Below are 27,507 nucleotides of genomic sequence, written 5' to 3'. Positions count from 1 at the left end.
CTTTGGTATTTTGCTGTAGTGAGAAGCAGCTGGAGTGTTTGCTGACACACTGCATCAAAGTGCCCATGCTTGTCCTGGATCCTGCACTGCCTGCCAACGTCACACTGAAAGACCTGCCATCCATCCATCCTGCTTTACAAGCTGCTACCAATATGTTCTTTGTAGCAAAACCAAAAAATCCTTCCACCAATGTGACTGTAATTGTTTTTGATAGCCCTAAGGATGGTAAGAAACTCTTTGTCAGATTCCATCCAGTTTTCTAGAGCTTTTTTTAAGCTGCTGTGAATTAGTTTTGGGGCTGTTTTTTCTTTTCTCCAGTACTGACTTTGATGCTGATTTTCTGTTTGACTTTAGCAAGTCATTCAGTGTCTCTCTTGCCCTCAAACTGTTTCTCTGAATGATGACATTAATGATACTGTTTGCTTACCTCCCAGACAACTGATTACAGATGATTAGAGTTCTGTGTTTTAAAAAGCTATTGCAAAACAGGTTTGATATCTGAATATCTGTGTTGCTCTGATAATCTCAAGAGCCTGGGGTTTAGACTGAGGAAGATTAGTTTCAGAAATCCTCTTTTAATTGCTGTGAAGTCTAGCTTGAATAATGTGTAGTAAGTTCTGCCCTTGTTCAAAGAATTGACAACTGTAAAACAAAATTATTCATGTGTTTTACATCTTAGGTCTTGGAGCAGGTATGAGTTTCATATTTTGTTTAATATGTAGTGCCTGACCACTAGTCCAACCACTGTTCTTTGTTTTACCACCAAGATTTATTTATTTGTAAAGACAACTTTTCACACTATAAATAGTCAAATATCTTTAATTTGCAAAAGTATTTCTTGGTTACTTCAATACAGAAAAAAAGTGACTTTATACTTGGAGAAGTTTTTGATTTGCAATTTTTTGTATTCTAGTTGAAGCTGCCCATTCTGCAATGTTAAAAGACAACAGCAAACAGATAGTATGGAGGGGTTACTTGGTATGTACTTTGACAATCTGTTGATTAGCTTTTGTAGGTGTTAAACATTATTTGCATTTTTAGAAAGTTTCTGTGCTATTCTTTTTTCATAACTCACATGCAGTAAAAAGTGAAGGCTTTCAGAGCAACCCTTATTGTTATGTGATTTATTTTACCTTTAAAATGGTCTTTTATGACTTATTTTCTTGTTTTTAGACTACAGACAAAGAAGTTCCAGGTCTGGTATTAATGCAAGACTTGACCTTTCTTAGTGGATTTCCAGCTACATTCAAAGAAACAAACCAGCTACGAACAAAACTGCCAGAGAGCCTGGCCTCTAAAGTAAAACTGGTAAGGCTCTGGAGGAAAGAGTGCCTTAGTTGTACTGGTCTTTTGGAATGGCTCAGGCATGGAATCTCATGCACCTAGGAGACTTAGGATATTTCTGAGAGTAATCTGGGGGTTTTTGTGTGATTCTTCCCTGAGTAGTGAAGACTAGCAAATAGTGACTCAAAGAGTTGCCTGCAAAAGACCAGTTGTCCATTCTGTGACTGCAATTTCTTAGGCATTACATTTGCTAGCATTCAGCTGATTAAAAGGCAGCCTTATCAGTTTCTCTAAGCCATTTGCTGGAGGCTGTTTTCTTGCTGTAGAATTCTAGATCACTAGATTGTTAAATGTGACATAATTTTGTTTATGTAGCTTCTTAGCTTTTTTTCTTCCCTCTTAGTTCTCTTAACAGTAACAGCACTGAACCCTGTGTTTCTCTCTGCCACATGCTCTGTAGGGTCTTAAGCAAGTCGCACTTCGACTGACCCAGCTGCAAGGCAACAGAAAACAACTTGTGTGACTGCCATTTAGTGCCTTCTGTTCTCCCCTGCTATTTGGGCATCTGTTAAAGTTACAGTCAGGTTTAATGGATAGGTAGAACTTTAAGAAATGTGTTAAAACCACTGGCTTTTATACTGGAGAGAGATGTGATTCATGGGGTGAAAAGGATTGAGGCCAAGGAGTTTGTGGAAGAGGAGGAGTTAGCAGGGGTGATGGGATGGCAATCCATAGGTAATTTCTTTTCATTAGTCTGATATACACCTGTAACTTGGGCTAATTCACTCTGTGCCTTGTTCTTGGTGCTCAAATGAACATGAGGTTTTTTTCCGTTTTCTTTTGTTTTTTTCTTTTGGTAGGCTGGGCTAACAACTCATGCACTCTGTTGCAGATATTATCTTGTGTAATTCCTTTCACAGGCTGGTCACACTCCAGTATAATGCAATCTGAAATTCTTTCTTGTCTCAACTTGTGTTAGCTCACTTTGAGCCTTGCTAATGGCAGAAACCTTGCAAAGTAAACACATTTGTACCTCTCTTGCTACATGCCCTAAAACAGATTAATAGAGTTTTTAAGCACTTATTTAAGCTTAAATAGGTATTTTCTTTTGACTTTGCACCTCTAGTGTCACAGCAGTTAAATAACAGTGGATATTTGTATGGTTCATTGCTGTCCAGATGAACATTAAGGTGTCTTAGATATGTTTCCCTTCTCCTTGTGTGTCTTTATGGAAGTGACATCCTGTGCCCATTATCTTTTTTTATGATTTTTCCTTACCCTGTCTTAGTTGTGTTTTTGAATTTGTCATCAGTCATGTGTCATCTGTTTGTGCTGGTTCTCTTTTCCTTGATGTGCTATCTGTGTGTAAACATTGCCACTGTGATTGTTCCTAAGAGCTCCGCTTCTGCAATTTGGTTAGGCAGATATAAACAGTGTTTATATATACAGATATAAATTGTGTTTATCTGTATAAACACATTTTTTTCTCAGGTATCCACTGTATTCTGTGGTTTTGTTTCCAGTCATCTTTGCTGTCTGTGTTTCTTTTCCTGGTGGATGCTTTAGAGCAATTAAATCAGGATTATTATACCCTGTGTGGTCATAGCAGTGAATTCTTTCCCAATCAGTCCTCTATTCTTGATAGCAGCAATTCATGTATGTTATGAAGAAACTTATTTATGAGAAGGTAAGAAATGTTTTATTTTCATGCATGAAGTGTGGACATGGTTATTTCCATGGAAGCCTTTGGTAGGTTCTGAGCTCAGAGTCAGTTCTTCTTTCACTGGATATGGTAGGTAGGCAGTAATGGTAAATACAGCCAAGTGTGGTTTTCTTGTTACCAAAGGGCGATGCTAGGTTATTGCTACAGATAAGTAGAAAAAAGATTGATTATTTGCAGTCTCCACTGACATTTTGTAGCAATTCCTCTCTTGTTATAATTTCTGGAATCTCTGAAGTGATGCTTGGTGGAGAGGAAGAAAGTTGCACCTGAGCTTGAACTCTTGTAAGTCTGAGACTTATGTCTCATAGATGCCTCCTGATCTGTATACTTTAAGTGGCTGTTTCTTACTTCAACACCACAAGTAAAGAAATAATAATAAAAGCTTTGAGCAATGCTGCTATTAGAAGGGAAGAAAGGTGAGAAAGGGAGGAGTGTAGTTATTGGTGCATTTGTGTTGTATGTTGATAATGCTGTTTTGATTGGATTGCTTTAGTTTGGTTGAAATTACTTCTAAATCCAAGGCAGACCAAAACTACTTCATCAAGACCAGATGGTTCTTCTCAAAATCTAAATATCTGAGCAAAGCAGCTGAGCTCAACTAGAGGTGATTTAAATGTGAAGATTCATGATATAATGGACCTGTTTTCAAGGTGAATTATATCTGTTAAGAGTCAACTGATTTTTATTTTTATTTTTTTTTGTACTTACGTCCTGCACTGTAATGTAAAGGTATGGAAGTTTATTTCAAGATGAAAGTTGAGGAGCAGTGTGTCTGCTGGTCACATTTGTTGTTGTAGGTTGTGTGTTATGACAGATGAAATTGAAAGTGATATTGGACAGCTTTTTATTGTTTCTATTAGAAAGCCACTAGATGGAGGTGTTACTCTGGTTGTGCAGCTGATGGCTGCTGAGCTGTTTCTTTAAGACCTATATGTGAAGAACAACTGAATATTTCATTTTCACTTCCCACCTGCCCGCCACCTTAACTACATTTCTAAAGGAGACTATTATTTAGCCTAAAGAGATGCTTGTAAACTTAAAAACTACATTTGTTTAAGAACTTGATTTGTTTGCTTTTGGGTTTTTTTGAGGCTGTTGTGCTAACAGTTTTTGACTGAAATTGTACAGAGTAGCATACAAAATTTTTGGAGAGAGTTGATTTTTCCTTCGAGATTTAATATCCTGATTGCTTCAAGGACAACTAAGAGCTTGTAGATCTCCCTGTTTGTAAAACATCATCTCCTTTAATCCACATGCACACACACATCCACAAGATAGACAAGTTATGTTAGAAACTTAGGGATGTCTTAATGACCTTGTCTTACTAATGGAAGTAAATCCACTTGGGAAACTTGCAGGCACAGTGATGTTGGATGTTTTCTGTCCTCACTGGAGGATGAGGGGTTTGGGATTGTTACTGCTGCTCATCAATGTTTCTGGAGCAAACAGGTGGCTCCAAGAGATGATATTATGATCACACAGATATAGCAAGTAAGCTAGTTAGTCATTTCACCAGATAACTTCACTGTAGTCTGATTTTATTGATAGCCTGCTTAGGAAAAGACTGGTTTCTTCAAAAGGTATTAGTGGGAAAAAACCCACTTTGATGTAATGAAAATCATCTGTTCAGTGCAGGGGTTAGCTAAACTCTGATGCTGAGAAATGGAACATGTTTTTCCACTGCTTCCTGTATATGCTTGGAATATTACAAATTAAAAACTACAGCATATATGCTGTGTTAGTGAGGGGTAAGGGTTTGTAATAAATCTAAGTAGGAGTTTGCAGTACAGGTACTTGGCTGAGTTTGGGAGCAAGTTAAAGAGAAACAAAATGTTCTTACATGCCTTCAAAGCTCTGAGATGGTAATATTTTTTGTTTGTTCTATGTATGATTTACGAGAGCGATTCTAAGGGACTGTGTGACACTGTTGTATTGCTAAATAAAGCACATACCCAGTGCTGGCAGCTTTGCAATCTGCAGCATTTCAATGCTGATATTTTTGGAGTTACTGCTGCCTGCAGTCCGTAACTATACCTCAGCCATTCAGCTACTGAAGCCATCCTTTCCACCCATAAGTTCAGATGATTCCCTGAAAGGTCTGAGATTTATCAGATTTTTCTAATGACAGGCCTCATAAGTCAGATTGAAAGATCTCAAATAGCATATGAGTCAAAGCATCAACAGCTTTAAAATGTCACAAGTGGAACAGCTGGTCTTGCTAAGGGAAGGGCTGCTAACTCTGGGACAAGTAGTGTTTTAAAACGAGCAGAAAGGGTCAAATTTAATAAAAAAAATTAAACCACTTAGAGTTGTTACAAAGAGAACTGTGATTTTTTGCTTTTTTTGAACATGATTGTTTAAATTTGATAGCTTATGAATTGCATTTCCTCTGAAAATTTGGTAGATGTGGTTGTCTTATATTGCCTGATGGAACAAACATTAAGCATAGCATGAAATAAATATTAATGATTAACTGTGTTTATTCTTAATTAGACTATTGAATGCATGCACTTGGAAAATCAAAGTGCAGTCCTTTTAGCCTGATTGGGTCTGTTCCTCTTGCTTCCTATGGTAAACACAACATTTATTGGGTTATGCCATATTCCTAGGGAGCTGCTTTGATGCCTTGTGATCTGTAAACTATACTTGCTGTTAGGGTGTGTAGTGCAAGCCCCTGATCCTGTGCATTATGAGATCTGATATACAGACTTACTGGTGGCAAGAGATAAAAACAGCAAACAGATCAAACAGTCCACAACTAAGAAATGACCTTAGCAGCATATTGGCAACCAGCACTAAGGACTTGGAGACCCACATGGATTAGCTCCGGAGCCCTTTGTAGCTCAGATTTCGGAGCTGTAGGTTGAACTAACTGTAAACCATTCTGAACGTTTCACACTTCTGACAGTGATGATACATCCATGCCCTAATTTTCTGGGAAGATCATTTCTTGTTTAAGATGAGGAAAAAAAGGACAATTCTTTGAGTCACATAATAAAACATGAATTTTGTTATTGGAGTGACAGAGAATGGATGGGAACTTATTATTAATTTACTCCCAAAATATTTAAGACATGAAAAGATTTACCATTGCTGGATCATTGTGTAAAGAGTCATTTACTTTACAAAGTCAAAATTAAGCATAATGTTTTGTATCTTTAAATGTTTTTAGTTCCCATTTTACTACTTACTTTTGTGTTTTTACGAAATTGTAGCTCTTTATAAACAATGCTTACCCATCATTCTTGGAAGTAACTCTAGTAAAAATAATACAATAAAAAAATGGAAGAGTGCTGCTGGAGTTGTTTTCTTTTATAGTTGCAGCTCTATTCAGAAGCCAGTGTGGCTCTCTTGCAACTGAATAACCCCAAGGGTTTCCAAGAACTGAGCAAGCAAGCAAAGAAGAACATGACTATAGATGGGAAAGAATTGGCGCTTAATCCTGCCTATTTATTGTGGGACCTCAGCTCTGTCAGTCAGGTGGGTAAATTCTTTTACAGCAGGTAAATGCTACAACATTTCAAAACTGCAAGTAGAGGCTAACTAGTCAATGACAAGGAACATGGTATTTTTTTCCAGAAGCTTGGAAGTATTAAGAATGAAATATTTATTAGCTTGTAAGAAGACATCACAAGAACACTGTTCAGTTCTCAAATCAATGGGAAGGAAGGATCAAACAGTGTGATACTTAATTTAAATTTTCCTGTTCTCTACTAAGTGAAAAATGTTGCCCTCTGCACACATATTCTGATAAAGCTGTGTGTAGTAAAGTCCTGAAAGGCTTAACTGATCCTGACTGGCAGATAAGCAGGCTTCTTGTGCGGGGAGATAGAGGGGTTTTTTAACAAACATGATTGTCTCATTCCCAATATATTTCTTAAACATTTTTTACTTTGGAGCATGATTTATGTTCAGCAAGTGCTAATGGCTTCTCTTTCAAAAATTTTGAAGTCCTGAAATACAGATGTCAGTAAGGAAAGTAGGCTTACTTTAAATGCTTTTGATACAATGAAGGATGTTTGGTTTAAGAGCAGGAAATTAAATAACAAGGTGTCTGTTTTAAGATAAGATATTCTGTAATCTTTGGGTTTTTCCTCCTGCTGGAATTTAATTTTTAACAGTAAATGTCAAGTGGCATGGTTAGTGTGCCCACTCCTGAAAAGCTTTCAGTCTGTCTTCATATCCTGTGACGGGACTTTTGAGGAATTTTTCCTGGTTAATACCAGCCCTGAGCTCAAACTTTATATTTCCCCATGTTGAAATTAGAGTTTATTTTGTGAATGGGTACCTAGCCAATGGCTACTGGTGCTGCTAAAATGTTTTCAGTTGTTACTCTTTTGCAAATGTGAAAGCTGTGTTACTGTACATATTAGAAAACTCATGTACAGCGTGTAGAATCTGCAGTGAACATGGTAATTATTAAACATTCAACTATTTTCGTGAGTTTTCTGTTTCATCTGGACTTTAGAAAAGTTCCTTTTAGGCAGCCTTACTTGTTGGCCTTAGGAGAGGTCATTAAGCTCTTATAAATGTGAAGAGAAACATGTTCCAGTGTCCTAAACCTAATTTTGTTACTTGACTGATAAGTTTCTTACTGAAACATTTTCTGTTTAATAAAAATATATGGAAACATTTAACTATTTGGCTAAATTATTTAGGCTGAGTTCTGTTCATTTTCTCCTGCTTAAATTCTTTAAAATAATAGAGCAGGGGACAATTGAAGAGCAGCTAGATCATGACACTTCCAGTATAGCTATATTAGGTGACATTTATATACAGATCATGATGCAATGTACTTGAAACTGGATTTCAGAAAGGTGGTGTTAGTGGTTTGAAATGCAGGAAGGGGTGTTTTTTCTACTTCATTCTCCAAGAATTTCTTTCAGCATGGTCAGCAGACATCCTAATGATACCAGGTGGTCAATGATGTCAGAACACTGTATTGTTCACCTTGATAATTTGGAAGAATACGGTTCTTTATAAGACTAATGCTTATTATCAACGTACTTTTATTTCTGGATTTCTAAGTCCTGAAGTGCTTATGCACCCATATGCCAAAGCACACTGTCCTTACCTAGCTGGATCAGAACTTTAGTGTTCTATTTAAAATCTAAGAAAAGATTTTTTCTTTTTGTAGTCCAAGCAGGATGAAGATGTTTCTGCCAGCCGCTTTGAGGACAACGAAGAGCTGCGGTACTCCTTGCGATCAATAGAGAGACACGCCCCTTGGGTACGGCACATTTTCATCGTCACCAATGGGCAGATTCCTTCCTGGCTTAACCTGGATAATCCTCGGATAACTATAGTGACCCATCAGGTAAAATTCAACAAAACTGCCACTGTGAAAGGGCCAGCAAAGATATCATGCTTGATTTGAAATGCAGTTATCCTCTTGCAACAAAAAGCTGCATTTATTTGGAAGAAGTGACAGCCTCTTCCCTCTCTCACCCAGGGTTTTACCTTGTATGTCTTTATATTTGGGCTAATCAGATAGCTGAAAATATATCAAGCCTGTATTTAGTGCACTCTTCCAAATATTAAGACTTCGGCTAACGTACACCCATGTCTAATTTCCTTATAGAGTCTATTTATAAAAACCTGGGGAGAAGAAAATGTAATCTGAATCTATAAACAGTCTCTCAGAACCAATATTAACCTAATAAGCTGGTGTTGAGACAGGATGGATTACAGTTACTGAAACCAGGAAGATGGCTACAAAAAAAAATAGCTATGCATTCTCAAAATGTTATTTAAAAAGAGAAGAGGAATCCTTCAAGCTTTCTGAATAAGTGAAACCAAATTCTCTAGTACCATATTACCAATTGAGGAGTAATTTTGGTATCTGGACATGCCTTAGGAATTCTGCACAACCGAAGTGCTAAAGAGATACTTATTCAACTTCTTCTGTCTGCTGGTGAAGTTAATTTAAAAAGATGGAACAATCCTGACCATCTGAATGCTGCAATAGGTTGAGTTTGCTAGAAATTTTGTGCAGCCTGAAATTAATGAGAATTATAAATGTGTACTCTGAGCCTGGTCAATACTCACTGAAAGAGGAATGTGTGGAAGTTTGTGACTTGTGAGCTATCAGGTGCAGTTTCTTAGTTGAGCAGAAGAACTGAAAATGGTTTTATGTGGGGAAAAAGAGATACTCAAGTATTTTTTTTTTCTTTAATATATTTTTTCTTTTGTATCTATCCTCATTCTTGATATATTTTTTTAGTAGAGAAGTGTCAAGTATTTGTGTGCCTGACTGAAACAGTTTTTGGTTGTTGGGGATTTTCTTGTTTTAGGAAATATTTCAGAACGTGAGTCACTTGCCTACCTTCAGTTCACCAGCTATTGAAAGTCATATTCATCGTATCAGTGGCCTTTCTCAGAAGTTTATTTATCTCAATGATGATGTTATGTTTGGGAAGGATGTTTGGCCTGATGATTTTTACAGTCACTCTAAAGGTCAAAAGGTAAGCCATTATGAAAAGGTATTTTAGCAGAAGTAGAACTTTTTTACTCTAATGATAAAAGTCAAAGGAATGGTACTTTGAAAGGGAGAGCACTAACTCCCCCTTTTATCTAAAAAGGTTCATTGTTCTTAACTAGAGAACTGCTGGCTAAGGTTCAGAGTGTGGAAGACTCTTTTCTGTATTTGTATGTGTGCTATGTTTGTAACATTACTCTTTTTCTTGTTCACTTCTACGTTTGGGTGGTTATAATGATTCCTCTGTCAGGATTCACTTCAGTTTCAGTGTTACTCTCTAATTCTCCTACTTCCTGTTGAAGCACTGGTAAGACTGATGTGGTGTTTGGCAGTTGCCAGTCTTCCTTTCCTGCAATTTTTTTGTTTTGTTTTGTGGGAAATACTCGAAACAAACAAGAATTGACTTTTCTGTAGAAATACTGAGGTCAGATGACATTTGAAGTGGTCCTAATATTGAAGTTTACCATTAATTGCCTCTGTTCAGACACCTATAATATCTTTACCCAGTTTGTATATAATCATATATATATACACGTTATATATATGTAATTTTATATACATATACATATATATATATAATTGCTAAAATAATAGATATTGTTCTGTGTTTGTGAGTGTAAAGTAATTTAGTCATTCAACAAACCCATTATCAACAACTGGGGTTTAAGGAATGAAAGCAGGCTGAGGAAACATTAGCAATAATTATGCATAAACACTCTGCCTGCCAGCAGGATTTTCATCCATTAGCTTGATCTACAAGAGTGACATGAAGGAAAAAAATGAAGATTTATATGTTATTATTTCTATTTAAGCAGTGGGTACACAAGGCACCGGAGACCAATGAATTAAGCATTTTATGCAGGCAGATGTGCACACTTGCACACAAATACAGAAGGGTTGAGCAAAATTAGTTTAAGCTGCATTAACATAACTGTTTCAGTACCTGGAGATGTTAGAGGCTTTTAGTTGTTTTAAATCTCTAAGGATGGAGGCATATAACTGCAAAACCATATTGTTTCAGCATTTGTATGCATCCCAGCTGTGATGATGAAGTCAGCTTAGGTGCTGTTTGTTTGTGATAACCCAATCAGCAAGTGTTACTGTAGGAAATATGCTGCTAAAATCTTGAAACAAAGTCTAAAGGAAAATGTGTGGGGTTTTTAATGCCTCCTCATTTGAAAGAACACACACATGCACACTTTTTTTTATCCTGCCAATTCTTAGGATTATTTAAGTCATAGAGGATGAGATACTTCAAGGGATTATGTTCAACATGTGCTATTTATCTCATGACTGGTTAGTAATGAAGAAACATTTTGAGTCAGGAGAACAAGTGAACTGCAGAGCTATTTCAGAGTTTTTCACCCTACCTATCTGACAAAAGAGAAAATACTAGTTTTCATTGGAATATGGTTTGCAGAAGTAGATTTGGGAAGTCCTACTTTCCATTTCTGGCTGTTGCAGCTTTGCTGTATGACCTTGGAAATTCTTCAGGTTTTCCTTCCCTTTCCTTTCCTATCCTTCCTAAAGGGATAACATTTACTTCACAGACAATGGGGTTTAAATTCTATCTGTAAAGTTCTGTGAAATCCTAAGGCACTGTACACAGGGAGACATTATTGTAAGTCTCCATATTCAAAGAAACAAGCTCAGTTGACTTCTATTTGCCAGTCCTTTTCTCAGACTTTAATTTTGTTCCAGGTGTACTTGACTTGGCCTGTGCCAAACTGTGCCGAGGGATGTCCTGGCTCATGGATTAAAGATGGTTACTGTGATAAAGCCTGTAATAACTCAGCATGTGATTGGGATGGAGGTGATTGCATCGGTAAGACAGCAATGTTGAATTTAGGAAAAGTGAGCTGTTTGTTTTTCCTTACAGGAATAATTCTGTAATTTGTCTTTTTCATATAACTACAGTATTTGCCTCCTTTAGTAATAAAGTTGATTTACAGATTAAAACCTTATTTCTTGCAAACTACAATTTTTTATGGTAAATGACAGGATAGGATAATCTTTCTTTAGGTATCAAATTTGATTAGCTGAATGGAGGGATTTTGAAATTTAAATTATTATATATTAATATACAGTATTATATACTTGGACTCATAATCCATATAATGGATTGTGAAGCTGCACTATTAGTTCCTAGATCAAATTTTCAGGACTGCGGTATAATAAAATGAAGTGGTACTTCTGGATTGAGAAAGTGATACCTTTCTAGGAGACTGCAAAGTCAAGACTGCAAGCACAAGGAGTAGTAAATCAGTTTTCTGCCTGCTTTTTTGAAGTTAAGACAATATATGTTGGCACTTTGGATAACCTTTTCACTTGATTCCTAAGCTTCTATGCCAAGTGTAAAATCTATAGTATGCACAAACTCTCAGAAGTCTAGTTAGGATTTGCCCCTTTTTTAAATTTCATTGATGATTGTTTAGTCTTCAGTCTAGCTTTAACATGGTGGCCTTAATGTGCCTTTCTTCAGTTATTTGAAATTCTTCTGCTAGGTTTGTTTTTTTCTCTTTTCTCTAGGTAACAGTGGGGGCAATCGCTATGTTGCTGGTGGAGGTGCAGTTGGAGGTATTGGGAATGGCCCACCATGGCAGTTTGGAGCAGGAATAAGTGGTGTTTCATACTGTAACCAAGGCTGTGCTAATTCCTGGCTGGCAGACAAATTCTGTGACCAGGCCTGCAATGTCCTCTCATGTGGATTTGACGCTGGTGACTGTGGCCAGGGTATGTAAAAAGCATTGCTGATGAACTTCCCGTGGGGATTCTCTTGAATTGCCTGACCTTTCCTAGTTTGTCATTACTCTCAGACTGGGCTAAGGTGTCCTGTACAAGCATCTTTACCTAAGGACAGTTGAATTGATGATGCCTGTAGCAGTTAAGACGTTTCAAGAACCTCTCTAATGTTGACAGTGTGAGTTCAAGTCTGGCCCTGGGCTCTTGCCAAAGGCTGCTTTCAGTCACAAGTGAATTTGTCTGAAGTTCATTTACATATGAAAGATTAGCAAGAAGTGAACAAAGTGATTTCAAGTGCTGTCTGGTATATGCAGTAGAATATTTTTCCTCTTTGGAAGGGCAGAGGCTCCCCTGCATTTCAACTGGGACAAATGTGTTTCTGGTGATTCTATTGCTAGCAGTGAGGTTTTGTTCATCTGGGAGGTGACAGTTAATCTATATTCTGCTGTGGGAGGGAGAAGCCCCTTTCAGCCTATCTGAAATTGAAAATTTCAAATCAAGATGCAGCACTGTAGCAGTGAACTCTAGCTGTTGTAACATTACTCTCCTAAAATGTGGCAAAAATGGAATACGGGCAAGCTAGTTATGACTGATACATAATTTTAAGTGACGTGATAATAAAACACTTTAAGCTTTTCAGGTAGAGATTGAAAGAGTGATGAATTATACTGGTTTTTGAATTAGCATGGGAGTGTCTGGTAGCTTTGTATATCTGAGTATGTTCTAGTCATCCATTACTGAAGATAAGTGAGCAAGAAGCTGGAAACTGGAGTAAGTGTTCTTTCACAAAGCTGTCTCCCTGTTAATATAGTGTCTGTATCTGAGCATAGTGCTATTAAAAAAAGAGTTTAAGCTAAATGTTATGCTGAAAATTGACAGAAGTTTGTTTTGTTTCTTGTTTGGGATTTTTTTTCCCCAGATCACTTTGAAGAGATGTACAAGGTGATGCTTCAGCTGAATCAGACGTACTATGTTATTCCCAAAGGTGAATGTCTGCCCTACTTCAGCTTCAGTGAAATAGCCAAGAAAGGAATTGAGGGTTCATACAGTGATAATCCAATTATCCGACATGCTTCAGTTGCTAACAAGTGGAAAACTATCCACCTAATCATGCACAGTGGCATGAACACAACTGTGATCTATTTTAACCTTACATTCCTAAATAAAAATGATGAAGAGTTTAAAATGCAAATAGCTGTTGAAGTTGATACTAGGGAGGAACCGAAACAGAACACAACTTCCATGCAAAAATCTGATTCTGATTTTAAAAGTGTAACTTCAGTACCAGAAGCCGAAATGATATTTGAGGATATTCCAGAAGAAAAACGCTTTCCAAGAGTCAGGAGACGTAGAAATGGCACAAAAGAGAGTGTACTTGAAGAGTTGATAATCCCATCAGTAAATGTGTCTCTTCTTCCTGAAGATGTCCAGCTAGCACTGCAGAAACTGGACTTAAAACTACTAAATGGTGATGTAACTCAGAAAGGATATAACCTATCTAAGGCTGCTCTCCTGAGACCTTTCCAATTTTTAAGCACAGCAAAGAGTATTGTAAGCCTGGAAAAAAAGGGCATGCGTAATCATTCAGAAGATCAGAAGAACCAGAGCAACTGGGAGAAGCCTTATAAAGATGTAAATGATGGCAAAATGAAAAGAGTAAAAGCAAAGGAAGAAGTTACTTCGAGGCTTATGGGAGCAAAGGAAACTGTTGTGACAAGGAGCACAAATTATAAATTACAGCCAAAAGCCACACTTCCCTCCCAGAGCATGGGGAAAAAAAATGAGACTCGAGAAAAAGTATTGAATGCACTCATATTAAGGGAAACACAGAAATCAAAACATACTGGGCATTTTGATACTGGAGAAGGCAAACAGGTGATGGAAGGAGTAACAGAGCATGAGCAGGTGGATGCAAATATGAAGGAGGGGCCAGTGGGAAGAAAATTACAGTCTTATGCTGGAAGTTACCAAGGCTTTTTGCCATGGGAGAAAAAGAAATATTTCCAAGACCTTCTTGATGTGAGTATCTTAAATGTCATTCCTTACTGGAATAGTTGCATATTTCTGCATTTATTGGAATATTGTTAATGTGATTTATTCATTTGAAATGTGATTTGCCTTTGAGGCAAATGCTGGAATTTTTTTTGAAAGATACTTTTACACATAAAATGTGACTTGTTTATGACCTGAACCTCTCTTAGCTAGGTGGTAAAAGCCAAGTAACTATTTCTGTTCCATTTCTACTACCTTTCCTTGGTCAAATTAATTTTTTGTTCATTGTGTGTTGGCACAGGGCTATTGCTCAGACACATATAGCACTATAACACAAAGCTGAAATTTTGTTTTGATTGCATTTATACATTTATGGATTTCGTTTATGTTTAAAAATACAGAAAATAAATATAATAATAAATAATTAAATTCTAGAAGTTAAATTTAAAGTCTGCAAAGAAACTCCTTATCTAGATTGTGTCAAGAAAATGTATAGGAAATTTCCTCTGCTTCCATCCAAAGAATTTTGGCAGTTTTGAAAAACTCTAGAAGAGAAGATACCGTGCTTCAGTTGGTAGCAGCTGCTTTGCCCTATTTCACATAGAAAAGGGCTATGTTGTAAAAAGACTATCTCTGTTCATCTGAGATTGAATTTTCCATGAAAAATCTTTATATCAAATTTATCAAATATGGATGAATAATCTGCAAAAAAATGGCAGTATTACAAATAAATCTGATGCCGAATAGGGGCCCTAAGTGTGTGTGAGGTGTCAGAGCACAAATACTAAGGAAGCCTTTTATGGAGTAGTTTTCCTCAAACTAAGAAAGCTTTAAGGAAAAGTTTCGTTTATTTATTTTTAAAGGAAGCTTTAAGGAATATGAAGAAAAATATTAAAATATTCTCTTTCTGTTTTCAGATGAGTTGGCAGCTGGCTGAAATGTCATTTTTCCTAGTGTTTTCTGGCTTTTTCAGTAATGTAACCTAGATTTATGCTTGTCCTGCTCTTTAGGAAGAAGAATCGTTACTCAAACAAATGTCATACTTTACTGAAGGTAAACATTTTGGAAGGCAGCTGAAAGATACATTTGCTGATTCCCTTCGATACGTAAATAAGCTGTTAAACAGCAAGTTTGGATTTACATCTCGTAAAGTCCCTGCTCACATGCCTCACATGATTGACCGTACTGTTATGCAAGAGCTCCAGGATATGTGAGTGTGGTTTTGCTTGGAATAATGTAAAGCTGTGGGAAATTCTACCTTTCTGTTGTTTTGCAGTAGCCATTTCCAGTGTGTTAATGGCTACTCATTAAAATTATATTTTGGAAAAGGAAATAAGAAATTTATTACAACATTATAGTTGGGATACAATAAGATTTTTGGGGCACTTTGAAAATTCTGGATAAGAATTTATTTTTAGGTAAAGAAATGTTTTCTTCAAGAAATTAGGGTGCTAAATGAATTTTCCTTCTTATCTAGGTTTCCTGAGGAGTTTGACAAGACATCGTTTCACAAAGTGCGTCACTCTGAAGATATGCAGTTTGCTTTTTCATATTTCTACTATCTTATGAGTGCAGTTCAGCCACTGAACATTTCTCAGATCTTTGATGAGGTTGATACAGACCAGTCAGGCATCTTGTCTGACCGAGAGATTCGCACATTGGCCACGAGGATCCATGAACTACCATTAAGTTTGCAGGTACTTTTTCCTTACTGATTAACTTTTAGAACAGCTTCAGTTTAAAAGTCTGAAATGGTTAAAATAAAACAAGTCAAATTTTTATCCTTCCTTGTAGCATCAGTAACATTTGGCAATTTTAAAATATTACCTGGAAGATATAGCATTGTGTTCTACTTATTGTTTGATTGCTTTTTCTGTGGAGTTTGTGATTAAACTGAGTTCCAGCAGCTTCAGAAAAATGGCTCACTGCTGTCTGAGTTCAAGAAAACAGTGTGAGTTTGTCTAAAAAAGAGTTCATTGCCAAGAGTTGGATCCTGCGGTGCTTACTATAGTTTCTGCACATAGTAAAAGATAGTTCTTGCCCTGAGGAACTTGTGGCCTAAAGAAAGAACTGAGAAGAAGGATAGCAAGGAAGTCATACTAGTAAATAGTGGGATAATATACAAAGACTCATGCTTCTGTTCTTCTAGGAACCTCATAAACAGAGACATGGTTTTTGTAGGACTCGCATTCTTAAACATACAGGTAGAGAACAAAGTCTGCTGGTTTTTCTTTACAGAGAGGAAATGACACAAACCAATGAAACAGTTCTTTCATGACACAGGGCACAAAATCACTGGCGTAGTCGGAGCACAGCTCTGCTTTAGTGTATTCCTGGCCTGTACCTTAATCAGAAAATCCTCCTGTTCTTGCAGTTAACTCTTCTGTTTGTTGGCTTGATTTGGAATTTAATATGCCAGTGTTGATTTGGCAACTCTACTGTCCTGACATTAGTAGAAAAGGTGTGCTTTTAATTTTAAATTAAAATAACACGATCATACCTTATCTGGTATCAATTAAACTCTGTATTGATCATTTACTTTTCTTTATAGGGAGTCACACTGACTTAGCAGTTACTGAAATGGGGTCTGCTGAATATTAAGTCTGCTTCTGTGGACTGTAGCATGCAAGTTCGTTATGTTGATAACATTAAATACATTTGTGCACCCTGCATTTTTAGAACTATGTCAATGAGAAAATCAGTAGGATTTTAAATGGCTTTTTTCCACCTTTCTTTCTGTTAGGATTTGACGGGTCTAGAACAAATGCTAATAAATTGCTCTAAGGCTCTCCCTGCCAACATCACTCAGATCCATGTTATTCCTCCAACTCAGGAAGCATATTATGATCCAAATCTGGTAAGAAGCATTGATCTTAAAAGATGCTTATTTTCATTCCTGAGTATCTCTTTACTTTACTTTAAAACCAAGTTTGATTTCTAAAAGGAAAATATTTACAAAAATTACTACTTTGTATGTACATGAAGTGAGTGTTACAAAATGAAAATTTTACAGGCTGCTTCCTAACTTGGTAACCCTTAATTTTCTTTAAAAACAGAGGAAAGCTGAGATTTAGGCTGTTATTATAATTGGGATTTAAAAATCCTTGTTCAGAAAACTTACTCTTGTGAACCAAAAAGAAAGTAAGCCAAATACCTCTCTAACTAGAACTTTCTGATAAGTCTTCATCTGAATTATAACCCATGTATTCAAGAAACATCCTAAAATCCAAAAATCTCTTCCTTACAGAGATTGCCTGGCCAGTTTTACTGGTGGCCTTTGTCAGAGGAATATCAGGCAGCTGTCAAGTTAGTTAGAATTTTTTGCGTATTTTACTGAGAAGGAAGTTGCAATGTTTTTGCTGAAAAATAATTTGTAAAATAGGAAATTGTGATGTTTTGTACCAATATTGTTTTGTTTTTTCCCTCCACAATTGATAACAAAACTATTGCTTTTGATTCCAAGACAGTAAAGTATGCACGCCACTCTAGCTGTAATACAAGTTTTCTTACAAAGTACACCATTATAACACTGTAATTTTCGGTAACCTATAATCTAAACAGTGTTTTCTTCCAGCCTCCAGTAACCAAAAACCTAGTGACTAATTGCAAACCTGTGACTGACAGGATTCGTAAGGCTTACAAGGACAAAAACAAATACAGGTATGTTGTGGCTGTCCTGTGAAAAGAGATGCTTAGTGTTGTAAAGCCATAGGAGGAGGGATAAATACACACATAACCCAAGATTGCATGTGGGTGCTAACAAGTCTTAGCTCAGTGGAACTAAAGAAACATACTGTTGTTAACTTATGTTTGTTTCATTGTGCAGAGTGATGTGGGTTTTTTCATAGTTTGCTTAGTGGACTAAGTAATTCCATGCCACTTGTGTCATCTTGGGCCATTTCCTCATTTGTGTTGTACCACAGCAAGCCAGAGTATGTTTGGATCGCTAGAGAGTGAGTGCAGTTCAAGTGGCATACAAAGAAGGAAACAGCCTTCCTGTACCTAGAAGTTGTACACCTTCCTTCTACAAAAACTTAAAAAAAACCAAAAAACACAGAAAGCATTTTAGTCTGAACTATCTTGTACCTTTCCTGTGAGATGCAGGAGTGACAGTGGCGTGAGCTTTGTAAGTGGAGGAGAGTCTCAGGTGAGACTTGAAGGAGCCTTCAGGATGCTTTCCTATATAAAGATAAGTGAAGTGAGAAATATAGGTGTGGTATCTACCACTAGTAAGACTGTTTACCTGGAGTCAAATGTTCATATTTTATATGCTTTCTCTTAGAATTCTATGATTGATCGGTGGCTACTAATAAATCCACAGAGAAGTGGTTCTGTGCAAGAGCATTAGCTGAAAAATTTTAATGTATTGATAGAAAGCAAATGGCAAATTTTAATGAAGTTTGGCCAGTCAGATTAGAAATGTTGCTCAATAATGTTAAATATCAATCTTGATATTTATTGAGACAGACTTTAGACTGTTTTATTAATGTGTAAATATTATTTCAACAATAAGGTTTGAAATCATGGGAGAAGAGGAAATTGCCTTCAAAATGATTCGCACAAATGTTTCTCACGTAGTTGGTCAGCTGGATGACATACGAAAAAATCCCAGGTATCCTGTTTTGTGATTTGTGTGAAGTTGTGAGATGGCTTTAATTTTCTAATTTGACTCTTTGAACTTCTTCTGTATTTAAAAGATAATAAATTATCATGTATTTCTAAACTGTGTGTTCCAGGGTAAGACAAATTTGAACCAAAAGTGTTTTTTTCTGTTTGACTGAAGCTGACTCCTCTCTCTGTTATGCCAGGGGCTATCTCAGTAATTTGTTATATTTTTATTTATCTAACATCTTCAAAAATTTAGGAACTTCAGCTATTTTTGAAGCTTTAATTTTTGCTGTTTTAGAGGGCATACAGTTTATATTGCAGGCAATTTTATTTTAAAGGAAGAACTTCTTGACCTGCTTTATGCAGGTATTTTATACTAGGAGTTAGGTATGGATTATTTTGTTACTAAATCAATTTTGCATATTCATTGTGCTTTCAAGCTCTTTTACTACATGGAAAGAATCTTGCTTCTGTCTTCAGAAAACCAGAGTTTTCTGCCAGTTTAATGTGTTTGGCTGCAAGAAGAGGTCTGACAAGTGTCAAAAGGCAGAGCAAGGAGAAAAGTAGAACCAGGTACCTTGGGCCAGGGAAAGTGAAGCCTCCTCTTTTGGTCACAGAAAGCTGTTGGGTGATCTCAGCTGCCTGTAAAGCTGTAGCATGATTTGTATTTGTAGATAAAGAGTAGATTTCTACTTTCCTCTCAACACTTTTGCTGGGTTATTTATTCAGAAGGGGAAAAGGTAGTCTTGAGGTATTTTACAGCTGAAGGTTGTTTGTATCTATTGCTATTCTTTCAAAGAGTGCCTTCTGGCCACATAACTCCTGCATTCCAGTAGCCACAATGATCCATTTTAAAAGAAAAGTAGGCAGTGCTCTAGCTCATCCTACTGCTTCCTTTTCCTTCTCTATTTCTTTGTCTGCTGGCTATGAGTTTTTGGGTTTTTTTTAAAGGTAGGGGTGATTTCAAGTCTTGTTATGCTCAGAGAGTCTTGAGTAACCTAAGTTTCTCACCTTCGGTGTTCACAAAGTGAGGCGTCGATTACCTGGGCTCTATTCCTGTGAAGTACAGTGCAGTACTGTAGTCACAGCTTGTTAACAAAGGAGATCTGGCACAGTTAAGTAGGCATGCCATTTCCTTCTCTTTGCCATATTTTATTTATATACAAACTAATAATTATAACCAGTCTCCAAAAACAGGTTTTTAGTGCCTGTCTTGGAATGAACTAAAAGTCTCATTCACTTACTGATCTCCCAGGAGTGTTTGGTTTGCACCCTTAAGGCAAAGTAAGCATTAATTTTCTAGGCATTAATTCTGGAATATCCAAAGGAATGTCATGTTTGGTTTCTTCTGGATGAATTTAAACTGTCTTTCCATTAGAAATGGGCTAATATCCTCATCAGTCCTGTACTTTGCTGTGTGTAGCAACCTCTCAGTCTGTAAGCTGTATCTCTTTTCCATGAAGCTGAACAGGAATATACACTCTAGGAATACAGTTACTGCATTCCCAGGGCTAATGAGCTGCCAGTCCAAGGGATGAGGTCAGGGATAGTCCAGAGTTAACTCCCAAAATGCTTAGAGTGTAGCCATGATTGTCATAACCAGCTGCTTTGCATAGTATTACTTGATACAGGAGATACAACCTGCTCGTTTTTGGAGAGGCATATTTTTCCTTCTCAGACGTAGCAATTTGAATGCCTGGTTATGTCCTGCATGTAATTGTCCAGAGCAAGGTTACCAATTATGCCAGATGCAGTTTGTTGCCATTCAGTGCTAATTCCCCGTGTGGGCTGAAAGACAAGCTCCAGAGTTCTGCTTATTTCCAGATTCCTGTAGAAGTCTGAACTTTGCTCTTTGGGGGAGCACACCATACTATAGAGAATACAGCTGACCATAGCTGCTTATTTACAAAGGTTAGCAGTGACAAGGCATATGTCATCAGATATGATTTCTGCCTCCAGGGAAAATGTAGGGTCTTGTATCTCACAATATAAATAAAGCACGTAGCCTTGCCCAAATGTGGGAAGGGGAATTTTTGTTGTCAAGCACCAGGTCAGAGTGGCCAAGAGGGCATGGCAGTGTAGCACACTAGCTGATGCTTTAGTGTCAGTTATTTGCAGTAGCTTAGTTCCATGGTTTTTACGTGAGAAATAGCTCTCTGCAGGAGCCATTATTGGGAGCATGCTTATTTAGTCACAGTGATTTCCATGTAAATTCTATCCAGATTGTTGTGGGTTTTTTTGTATTTTGGTTGGTTATATAGGTCCAGCTTTGAGTCTGTGATTTGACAGACCAATTTATATAATGTTCTCAGTAAACCAAAGCCCAGGGACCAAGCTTTGCCCTGTCTTATACAATCTAATATAGTTTTAATGTTGATTTTCTCTAAAGAATTCAGCATACACACTAAAATATTAATGAAGTATCTTTCCCTCCTACAGTGGAGCTCACTTTGTTATTTAAGAGAATTTGCTCGTGATAATTCATAAATACAAAAATCCTTACCCAGATTGTAATGCTCTGTTCAATGGGCTCTGGGATGGTGCACATGCTAGTACCCATTAGATGGCAGCATTATATAACTAGAAATGTGGCCTGTCACTGGATTCTTCTGAGATTTTGACTTGCTGTCAATCCTAGTGTTCTTAGAATTCAAATAAAATTAATTTTAAATAATGTAACAATAAAAAAATGTCTGGTTTAAAAATGATATGGTTTCAATTTTGTTTTAAAGGATTATGTTTGTGTTACTGGTTTGGCAATACCTTTCCCATATTATCAAGGAAATATTCTAACAATGTCATCTTATTTCCTAGAAAATTTGTTTGCCTAAATGACAATATTGATCACAATCATAAGGATGCACAAACAGTGAAAGCAGTGCTTAGGGATTTTTATGAGTCGATGTTTCCTATCCCTTCCCAATTTGAACTGCCGAGAGAATATCGGAATCGTTTCCTTCACATGCATGAGCTCCAAGAATGGTATGTTCCACAAGTTCTTTTCAAGTTACTGTAGTGCAGTAATATATAATTACCTAAAATACTGCTAACAAGCTGATTTCCCCCCAGTATTGTCATGAAAGGGTTAACAGTGAAAATAGCATGGTGAGATTTTAATGGACCAGATTATGAGATCTGCAGGATTTGGGTTTTTCCAGTGCTTAAATAGTCATCAATATTTTATCAATTGTTCTTAACCTACTGCAAAAAAAGATTGTTGGTTTGTTCCTTTCTTTTTTTTTTTTTTTTTTTTTTTTTAATAAAACAGGGATTCTAGCTTTCTTTAAATGTAAAAAAACCCCAAAACCGATGTTACATTTCTAAGTGATTTTTTTCAACCCATCACATAACAATAACCATCTGGATAAAAATCAGAAAAGATATATGTGTGTCTCATTTTTGTAAAATATGTGAAATTTTTGTGTGTGTTTATCTGTTGCCATTTTATAAATAACAACTGAAAAAATTGGAGTAGTTGACTTGAGAAGACAAGCAAAACATTGACAGATACAGTGACAACAATGACACAAGACTAATATAAGTAAGCCTGTTGCTGATCATCAAATCATGAGAAAGAGCTGTTAATAGGAAAATAGAAAGCATTAGAGGAACTCTAGAAGGAATCAGAAGGGTTGTAGGCGTGATTGTAGTGCTTGAAGCCCTGCTGTAGTAGTGGTGGAGAGAGCAGGGACCAAACCCATTTCAGCAGTTAGCTTTAGAAATTTGTGCTGGAGAAGTAGACACAGTATTGGCTCCCTTTTAGAGACCCTCCATCAAGCCTTTTTGTAGCTTCAAAAAGGCACTTTATTTTGTCTTGTTTGTAGCCAAAGATGATTCTACCAGGGTGTGTTAAGGCAGGCTAAAGTGCTGGTGGAAATCAAAGTATTTTCGGAATCACAGGACAGCCCAGGTTGGCAGGGACCTCGAAAGATCATCTGGTCCAACATTTTATGGGAAAAGGTACTTAGATGAGACTGTCTCCTGCCAGCTCTCAAGTGTCCTGGCTACAGGTGTGTAACTGTAGCACATAAGGGAATTGCAGTTTGGTCAAAAAGGAGATAGAGTGACTGCAGAACCACAGTTGCCACAAGTAGATGTGGCACTTGGGGATGTAGTTTAGGCATGGACTTGGCAGTGTTAGCTTAATAGTTTGAGGTCTTTTCTAACCTAAAAGATCCTATGATCTAGCACTCTGAGCAGTCATATCTTGGAAGCTTCCAGTGGTGCAGACTCTACTCTGTCTCTGGGGGGACTGCTTCAGAAATGATTGTTTCGACTGTAAAAATGATTTCTTTATATAAAAGATGAAACCTCTCCCAGTCCAACTAGTAACTGTTGCCCCTTATCCTCTCTACGTGGCTCTTCATGAAGAGAGAGCCTGTGTCCTCCTTTTAGTCCCCCTTTAATAACTGGAAAAAACTTTCTTTGCATGTTTTGTGGAAACTCTTTAAATATTTGAATTTATGATATATGAAACTGTTTTTCTGTTTCCTTCTTTCTTTGTCCAGGAGGGCATATAGAGACAAGCTCAAATTCTGGACCCACTGCGTTCTAATAACACTTATTCTATTTACAGTCATCTCATTTTTTGCTGAACAGGTAAAGTTAATGTCTTCTTACCAAATATGTATAACACTTAACAGATTGTGGAATCTTCAGGATAACACTGGATGGATTTTTTAAATAGGTTTTGAAGAGTAGCTAGAATTTTCCCTTCATAAAAGAAGTAAGCATGTTACGTGACTCATGATTAGGTTGCTTTAATTTTTAAGTCACCATATTGAGATTCTTTGAAAAGAGAATCATATGGGGAGGAGGAGAGTGGCACCTTCTCAGGTGCCTTGTGACAGTGAAGTCCATCACCAGTGTGCTAAATTTGGATGCTCAAATTTAGTAATTGTTTTTGAAATTCTTGGTCTGTTAACATGAATATTGTAGAAGTGTATAGTAAGTTAAGAGGAAGGAATATTAGTGCAGAAGGGGATCTTAAGTTACTTAAAGGCCTTATCAAAATCTCTTCCCTAAGTAATTGCAAAGACTCCTACTGAATTCAAAAGGTTTTGAATCTGACTCAAGGGAAAAAAACCCCTTGACTTCTGCAAGCTTAAAATGGCTTTCTTGAACACGATTAGTCCTGCTAAACTCAGAGGGAGTCAATGGAACAAATCATATGGGTAATTCTTTGCAGGTTGGGGCCTTAAGTAACACTTTCCGTGGTCTGATGAAGAGGGTGTAATTCTTGAAAGGTTGGCTTTTGATTATTATTTTTTTCCCACCTGTAACTTTTGCATGACTCTATCCCTTGATTTTCAGCCTTCTTTCTATATTAGAAAACTCCATTAGCAATTTGGTTTTGGAAGGGGATACTCAACTCAGTGGTGCAGTTAGGAATCTAAGTACCATTTTAAGATGCCAGCTTTGTGCTGATCTTTTAAAAATAGAATGTAGCCTGGTGTTAATTTAAATACACAAATTACCTTTAAAATAATCAGAATAAAGGCATGGTGTATTTTTTCACTTTCTGCTTGTATTCTGATGATTTAGAAGTCTTGTGGAAATGTGCACATCTAATAGATGAATTGGAGTAAAAAATGCCTTTCTGGTATAATCAGAAACAAAAGTTCAGTACTGAGTATTTACCATGGGTGGAACAGATTTGATAGTCTGTAGGATGAAAACCTGACCAGCTGTGGGCCTTTAGCCCAGCAGAGAACTACATATTGTATTTTTTTCTCTCCTCAGCTAATTGCACTTAAACGAAAGATTTTTCCAAGGAGAAGGATCCAAAAAGAAGTTGATCATGAACGAATCAAAGTGTAGAAGAGCTTTATTTTGGAGATCAGTCTACCTCAAGCTGTGATTAAGCATTTTAAGTGTCTCTTTCATAAGTGTCTTTTCTGGTTTGCTGTTTAACTACATTGATATGAAGAAAAAAAATCATGCACCTACATTCAGATCTCTGCAGTACTCTTCATGATATAAAAGCTGCTGGAGCTGTGACAATGCAAAATAACAACAAAAATAATTGCAGGACATCTGTACATAGGCAGTTTTCAACAGATCTTACTTTACAACTCTTAGTTCATGGCCATGTTATCCTTTTTTATAAAAAGGGTTACCTAAACAAATGTAACTGCATTTATTGCAGTGGATGTTGCCAACAAGATAAAATGTTGGAAGGAAAAGTTTTTTGGGATCAGCTTAAGAAGTCCTTGATCTTGCATTCCAAAGCATTTTACAAATTTCTGTCATTGCTGCTCTTTTTAGCCCTCCAGGGAAAATTGAGAATTATGTAACTTGTCACTTAAGTTTAGAATACAATTATGGATATTGACATTCTTTAAAGCACAGTGACAATTCATCTCCCTATTTGTAGTGTATAATTGGGATTTGAAAGAAAGGTATGCTACTAAAAAATTACACAGTAACAACATCTAATGGTTTATTTGAAAGATGTTTTATATCCGATGTATTATAGTCCAAAGAATACAGAAAGAAATGGTGTTATTTCCTGGCTTGATTACAAAGAAAGGGTTGTAATCAAAGGAAAATGATCAAGGTAAAATATTTTACAAGCATTGTAAATCAAAAAGCAGAAGTGCCTCTATATGAATGGGTAACGAACTGTTTCAAAGTAGAAAAGTATGGGGAGCAGTGTTTCACTTCATAACACAATATTTGTACTGACATACAAAGCTGTGGTGTTTTTAAATTTCACAGGGTTTGGCCCTGTATTTTGCTGAGAAATGGGAGTAGTGTGGTTTTATGTGGGAAAGGGTACTGAATCTTTTCAAGCAGAAAATTTTGGTGGTGTATCTTCACTTAATTGTATTAGCAGTATTCAAAAAGCATTAATTTTTGTAATCGGATGTTGTACAAAATGTATGTGCATATGTATTGTAAGATACTTGGCTTGCTTTGGAGTTAACTAAAACGTGCTGAAAGTTTCGTCTGCCGTTTCTGTTTCAAAGTCAACCAAAGCTCACGCATTTTGGTAAATTAGCCCGGAATCTGTATGAATATTTACGTCAAAAGTTCTTATTTTTTCCGTTAAAAACCTTGCAGCTTTAATGATTCAACAGAAATCTGAAGCACGGCTCCGTTCTCAAAGCGGGACGGAGCTTTCGAGCGGCGTGAGGATGCGCAGGCGGTGCCCGGCCCCGCTCCTGAGGGCGGTGGCGCCGCGCCCGTCCCCGCCCTTCCCCGCCCGTCCCCGCCCTTCCCCGCCCTTTCCCGCCCTTTCCCGGCGGCGGGCGGCGCTCCGGCGGCGGAGGAGCCGCAGAGCGGCGTGAGGGCTGCCGGGGGCCCCGGGGTTTGGGACCGCCGGGGTTCTCTCTGCTGCGGCGGCAGGTGCGAGGGGCGCTGTCCCTGCCGCCTGTGCGTCCCCTCAGGCTGCAGCTCAGGGGCCAAGTCTCCCTTGCTGCTCTGAGGTGGGTCCCCACGGTGAAAAGCCCCGCTCAGGAAATTCACTCAAGCACCGGTTTGTTTAATGTCTTTTTGGGGAAGGGTGGAAAAAAAGAGGTGAGTTTCTCTGAAAATCACTGTTAAAGTACACAGCTGTGGATTGAAGACACTCAGGTCGGCTAACACAGGTACCTACACGGGATGGGCGGGGGCTGCTTGGCCTTGTGAGGTGGCAGGGTAGTTTTACACCTGGCTGAGGGGGACTGACAAGTTCTACTTTGCAAACTGAGTTTTAGTAGGAAGGAAAGGGTCCTTGTGTCAGATAAAATAGATGCTTGCAGTTCAAAGTTAAAGTGCCTTAGCAGCACAGGGACAGGTACAGCCAGGCACTATGGACCAGCGCTCTCCTCCTTCACATCATGTCCTCAACAGGCAGTAGTCAAAAAGCAGATTAAGTCTTGACAATTTTCTCTCATTTGAGGATAATTCTAATGCAAAGGCTTTTGATTTTCCAGTCAATAAAGACACTTGTTTTTCAAGACACTTGTAAAATCTAAAATTCTACATACTACAAAGAGAAGTGTCAACCTCAGAAAAAGCTTGGTATTAAAAAGTACTCTTTCCTTAGCATAGTGTGGCCATGTTTGTATAGATCCATGGCATTTGGAATTAAAGAATTTCACAGCTATTGAAAAATAACTAAAAATTAAAAAAACCAACAAAACCAAATAGGAAACTGAGGTGTGTGAGAGAGTTGATAATGTTGGGGGACCTCAGTGTCCTTGAAATTCAAAAGATCTTTAATGGAATTCTCAATTTCCATGTGTGAACTTAATTTTTAGGCCTGTCTCTGTCCTGGCTAGTGGAAAACATACTGATATTTCTAGCACTGTTGGATTGTGTCTAGAATAAGAGGTTTCTAAAGTAAATAAATGAATAATTTTTTTAAGAGAGTAATCTATGTGTAAAATGTTTGCCAGTGTAGAAATGGCATTATTTACATTACAGAATGCAGAGGTGTAATAGCTATAAAGAAAGATAAATTGGAACCTGGAAGTTGCTCAGGACTTCAAAAATAGTATAAGCATATGTATATTTGACTTTACAGTGAGGGATGTCTTGTAGAATCACATTGTTCTCTGTGGTTTATCTCTATTTTGGAGATTAGAATATTGGCATAGCTTTTGGGGAACGCAGTACTGGACATGACAAAATGTGTAATAAACCTTATGGAAGCTAAGCTAGCAGACACCTTAAGAAAACAGATAATTTATCT

At 37.2% G+C, this 27,507-nt stretch overlaps 1 protein-coding gene across 5 annotated transcripts in view; it reads left to right on the top strand.

The window, feature by feature from the left end:
* Positions 1 to 25,775, top strand: part of GNPTAB (N-acetylglucosamine-1-phosphate transferase subunits alpha and beta) — a 38,187-nt gene extending 12,412 nt beyond the window's left edge. For 2 of the 5 annotated variants that reach the window (XM_068190964.1, XM_068190967.1), the window contains 17 exons: positions 20 to 225; positions 914 to 978; positions 1,174 to 1,308; positions 6,326 to 6,487; positions 8,145 to 8,324; positions 9,301 to 9,471; positions 11,187 to 11,310; positions 12,015 to 12,218; positions 13,147 to 14,246; positions 15,230 to 15,429; positions 15,697 to 15,916; positions 16,963 to 17,076; positions 17,794 to 17,879; positions 18,733 to 18,831; positions 21,642 to 21,809; positions 23,336 to 23,426; positions 24,570 to 25,775. In XM_068190964.1, coding sequence (XP_068047065.1) covers positions 20 to 225; positions 914 to 978; positions 1,174 to 1,308; positions 6,326 to 6,487; positions 8,145 to 8,324; positions 9,301 to 9,471; positions 11,187 to 11,310; positions 12,015 to 12,218; positions 13,147 to 14,246; positions 15,230 to 15,429; positions 15,697 to 15,916; positions 16,963 to 17,076; positions 17,794 to 17,879; positions 18,733 to 18,831; positions 21,642 to 21,809; positions 23,336 to 23,426; positions 24,570 to 24,647 — 3,403 coding nt within the window. In that variant the 3' untranslated portion in view covers positions 24,648 to 25,775. Of the gene's footprint in view, positions 1 to 19; positions 226 to 913; positions 979 to 1,173; positions 1,309 to 6,325; positions 6,488 to 8,144; positions 8,325 to 9,300; positions 9,472 to 11,186; positions 11,311 to 12,014; positions 12,219 to 13,146; positions 14,247 to 15,229; positions 15,430 to 15,696; positions 15,917 to 16,962; positions 17,077 to 17,780; positions 17,880 to 18,732; positions 18,832 to 19,267; positions 19,401 to 21,641; positions 21,810 to 23,335; positions 23,427 to 24,015; positions 24,074 to 24,569 lie in introns of those variants that run through there. The other 3 variants (XM_068190966.1, XR_010999340.1, XM_068190968.1) reach the window with 3 other exon arrangements.
* Positions 25,776 to 27,507: the final 1,732 nt, after the last annotated feature.

This window comes from Anomalospiza imberbis, chromosome 5 (assembly GCF_031753505.1).
Source record: "Anomalospiza imberbis isolate Cuckoo-Finch-1a 21T00152 chromosome 5, ASM3175350v1, whole genome shotgun sequence".
Taxonomy (NCBI): domain Eukaryota; kingdom Metazoa; phylum Chordata; class Aves; order Passeriformes; family Viduidae; genus Anomalospiza; species Anomalospiza imberbis.
This window is presented reverse-complemented; position numbering and strand designations above follow the sequence as displayed.